The sequence below is a fragment of the Oreochromis niloticus genome, linkage group LG13 (genome assembly GCF_001858045.2).
Source record: "Oreochromis niloticus isolate F11D_XX linkage group LG13, O_niloticus_UMD_NMBU, whole genome shotgun sequence".
In the NCBI taxonomy this organism is placed as follows: Eukaryota; Metazoa; Chordata; class Actinopteri; order Cichliformes; family Cichlidae; genus Oreochromis; species Oreochromis niloticus.
In genome coordinates, this window is record NC_031978.2 from 3,063,196 (window position 1) to 3,067,804 (window position 4,609).

A 4,609-nucleotide genomic window follows, 5' to 3' on the forward strand; every position below is an offset into this window, starting at 1 on the left:
CACCCGCTGCTTGTTGAGAGTAAAAGCGATATGCGCTTTCACGTCTTTTTTTAGCGACTTTTTATAGAAAAAAAGTCGCTAGGGGGTCTGAAAACTCGCTAAATATAGCGACAAAGTCACTAAGTTGGCAACACTGCCTCCAGCTTCAAACTGTATTACCCTTCAAGGACCTGCAGTTCAAAAAAGTGCCCCTCCGACAGCCAAACCCATCTGTTCTCTGATTGGATTGTTACATTTGTGATTGACATGACATTGACCAATCAGATGACAGGAAGAAAAATAGGGTCAAAATTCATACTTGTAACTTGCAGGGGGGTTTTTGACTAAGTCCACACACAAATCTTTTTTACACATACAAATCTTTTTTATGCACGCACAAATTCTTTTTACACATACAAATCTTTTTTACACACGCACAAATTCTTTTTACACATACAAATCTTTTTTACGCACGCACAAATTCTTTTTTACACACACAAATCTTTTTTACACACACACAAATCTTTTTTACACATACAAATCTTTTTTACGCACGCACAAATTCTTTTTACACATACAAAACTGATTTACAAGTACAAAATATTTATGACCACATTTTGAGCCCATACGCATGCTACAAACTTTACCCGAGTCATTAGCACATGACTCTCCTTATGGGGACCTGATATGTTTAATATGCTGCTGAGAATATAGCCCAGAAGAAGCGTATAGTATAGCTTTTATTTTGGAAAGAGCCATTTCTCTGTAATAAACTCTCTTTTCCAAAGATGAGTGATTTCTCGATCGGATAGATTTATTTTTTTTATTTTGTTGTTTCAGCAACATTAAATTTAAAAACTGTACTTTTGAGTTAAAATATATATTTATAATTTTAATAAATGACAAATTAAAAAGGCATGAACATTTTTTTGTGTTGAAAAAATATCGAACCGTGACACCAAAGTATCAAACCGAACCGAACCGTGAATTTTGTGCATCGTTGCACCCCTAAAATAATATATACATACACATATATATATATATATATATATATATATATATATATATATGTGTATATATATATGTGTGTGTGTATAGTACAGGGATTCAGCTTAGTAACTGTGTAGAAAGTCTGGCTGACTGCTGCTGGCTTCATGTCCGTGGGCTGCTGTGAGTACGAGGTGGGGTTTGTAAAGTCGGTTACCACAGCTTCCTCATTTAAATCAAACTCATCACATTACAGATTTTACGCACTGGTTCAGCTGGAAGCAGTCCTGAGACAAGTAAGGCCAAAGTTTACACTTATTCATATTTTCTCTACATGAAAACGAGGATAGTTATGAAGAAACTGACTCATAACTAGAACAACTGAATAACTACTGAAGTCGTGGTACTAACTTCTTTTCCTTTGTTCTTGTCGTGCACTTCTGTTTCAGTGTAGCTAATGTAATTGTGTGTGCTGGTAATGTGCTAACTTTATTTTACATCATTTAATGGAAACCTGATGACAGATCATTAATTTGCTTTCACATCTTTTTATTAAGAAGCAGTAAATACAACAGGTGATCCTGGTGAATGTAAAATAACAAAACAGTTGCTCATATCATCCATCCAGTACACATACATAATAGACTGCAATAAATATCCAAAGTTAAGCCTTTAAGAAGGTTACAAAAATTCATAAAAACCAACAGAGAGGTGTTTTATTTCTACTGTTTTTGGTGTGTTGGAACATTTTTTTGAGGAATTTCTGAATCACTTTTATTCACGAGCATGTGAATAGATTTCATAATACATACATAACAACAGTTTAAATTCAAATGTTTTGTTAATCAAATGTTAATGTCATCAATAATTTAATGTCTAAACAACAAAAATAATACTCTTCTGTGTTTTCCTTTACTTGTTATCCCATAAAAAAGTGTTTTACAGAGGAAGAGGTCCTCTTAGATTCATATACAACAACCCCATCACAGAAAATTATGAAGAAGTGCGGTATTTCCTTAAAGTGATGATGTGGATCAACATGTGTGTCTGCCTTCCTTTGACAATACTGATCGTCAGCTGTGTGTTTTATGTAGTAAGTAAATAATAGCTTATATTTATTGTCTTTTTATGAGTCTGAGTATTTAAATGATTTGAAGATTTGGAAAAAAAAAACTGGTAGAGTTTGTAATATTTTGAATTCATGATCATCAAAATAAAATCATTGGTTCCATGTGCACGCATAAATTAAAATACTCTTAAAATACTATCTATCTACATATATATATATATCAAAATGAATGTCAGTGTGAACACTGGCATCCTTGAAAGAGTGACCTTTGACTTTTAGATGTACAGCTGAGTCTTGTCCTGCCATGTTGGCTCTTCTATGTTGTGTCATGTGTTTATGAAGTGGCTGTTTGGTTTCTCCAATGCAGAGGTCAAACAGGTGACCCTAAACCCTGCATTAGTTATGCTGGACAGGTCTAACACTCTGTGCATCACTGAGTGTTTTTTCTTCTCTCACCTTTTTCATTGTGTTTACACACATTCTGCATTTAATCATTAATTATTCATCTCTGGCTCTGGTCCACACTGTGTCTTTTGTCTACTCTTCCTCCCCTCACCCCCAACTGGTTGCAGCACATGGCCGCTCCTCCCTGAACATGGTTCTGCTGGAGGTTTCTTCCTGATATAAGGCTGTTTTTCCTTCCCACTGTCACCAGTTACCTAATCATAGGGGATCATCTGATTGCTTGGGTTTTTTCTCTGTTATTGTCTGTCTTTACCTTACAATACAAGGGGCCTCGAGATCACTTCCATTGTGATTTACTAGTGTAAAAATACACTGAACTGAATTGAATTTAAATGAAATGAATGTAATTTAATTATGAACTGGGAAGAAGGGGAATGAAAGTCAGTATAAACAAGATACAACAGATGTGTGTGACTGAGAGGAAAACAGGTGGAAATTTAACTTTAACATGTATTTCCTACAGGTGCGAAGGGGTAAGATCCCCATCATCTCTTACACAAACCTCCTCATCTCCAATCTAATCCAGATGTGTATAATGATTGCTTGGGTGGCAAGAGTGGAAAGAAGCATCTGTGTTATGATTTACATCTCATGTGCTATGGCCAGTCTTTACTTCAAGATGTGCATCGCTTTGGAAAGGTACCCATCTGTGTACTTGGATATCTATGAATATTGTTTTCTAGTGGAAAACATCATAATTGCCATAAATATACTATTCTGTACCGTGATAATCATAATATCTCTGTGTCCTGTGTTGCAGATATTTCTTCTTTGCCTACCCACTGTTGGACTGCCTCAGACAAACGAGGAGTTCTGTGCTGGTCTGTGTCCTGGTCTGGGCTTTTTGTATTGTCAGTGTTCCTCTTGCCATAATCTTAGAAGAATGTGTACGTATAATTATTTATGCCTCCCTTCCTGCCCCTGTATTCATCTTCTGCTTAGCTCGGACTTTCACAGCCCTGCCTGCTGCCACCTCAGTGCCCACTGAAGACAAACGGAGAAGTCTGGGAACTTTGGTTCTGTTGTTCTTTAACTACTTTGTAATGATTGTGCCCACACTGATCTATCCAATTTTAGAGAATACATTTAGACTTTTTTTTAGTTCCATTCCAGTTTCAATCTTGTTTCTGCTTTGTCCTTTTGTGGACCTGATTTTGTTCTTTTTCATGCGGAAAGGATGCAAAGACAAGCTGCTGGTCTGTCTGTGCTGCTGCTGTATGGACAACACTGTATCAGACGTAGCAGCTGATGATTATTGTGACTGATGGGAATACGACAATCAGAGTTAATGCAGCCAAATGGAGTCAAATGGAAAGAGAACAGGGAAAGAGATTCAGAGGAAATAATCAAACAAAATCCTTCACAAATATTACTTAGTGTTGGTATCAAACAGCAGATAAATACCAAGAATCTCAGCTGAAATAATAAATAAATAAACAATAAATAAATACATAAATTTTCATTTATAATAATTTTATTATAATATAAATATTTAATTATGTTACTTTTCACATTTGGTTTTGTTACACATTGTTTTTCTGGACTTCATTTACAATTTTATTTTTTATTTTCAAGCTACTAAGATACAATATTATGTATTAATTATGCTTTACTTATAATATTTATATAGTATAAAATTGTATATTGTAATATGTAACCATGTCAATATTGAGGTTGTGCTTCCTGGCTAATTAATTCAACAATGAAGTTTCTTCACCATCACTATGTTCAAATATTATTGTTAATAACTGGACTGAAAAACACAGCAGCTGGTCACATGGATGGAAGTTTTTAAGGGAAACATTATGATCAGATTCAAGTGTCAGAAGAGTTTTTAATTATTTTTTATTTGTAATTATGATAATCACAATAAGAATACTCTTAATCCCTGAGGAAATTATGGAAAGAATATAAATATAATGAATATTTATTAGGTTCAGTTTTCACTGGTGATATGACACATTGCAAGAAGTTAAAGTTGAGCTCAATGTATCTGTGTGTGTGTTTTAATCCTTAAGGATTTAATGAAAGTACAAAAAATAATTTTATCGTTCCTCTTTTTGCTGCTGTGCAGTAAAATTATCTGGGTTTAAAGCAGGACTCAATTTT

General features: G+C 34.5%; 1 protein-coding gene across 1 annotated transcript; it reads left to right on the forward strand.

The window, feature by feature from the left end:
* The first annotated feature begins 1,223 nt into the window (after positions 1-1,223).
* LOC109204713 (uncharacterized) lies at positions 1,224-3,992 on the forward strand. Its single transcript, XM_019366263.2, has 4 exons — positions 1,224-1,262; positions 1,902-2,059; positions 2,964-3,139; positions 3,261-3,992. Coding segments are annotated over exons 1-4 (840 nt in total). The 5' UTR covers positions 1,224-1,261; the 3' UTR covers positions 3,766-3,992.
* Positions 3,993-4,609: the final 617 nt, after the last annotated feature.

What these genes read in the sequence shown, in the direction of transcription:
- LOC109204713 (XM_019366263.2), top strand. An exon ending in TCAGCTGTGTGTTTTATGTA is followed by an intron (nt 2,060 to 2,963) that starts GTAAGTAAATAA and finishes TATTTCCTACAG; the next exon opens with GTGCGAAGGGGTAAGATCCC. An exon ending in ATGTGCATCGCTTTGGAAAG is followed by an intron (nt 3,140 to 3,260) that starts GTACCCATCTGT and finishes CCTGTGTTGCAG; the next exon opens with ATATTTCTTCTTTGCCTACC.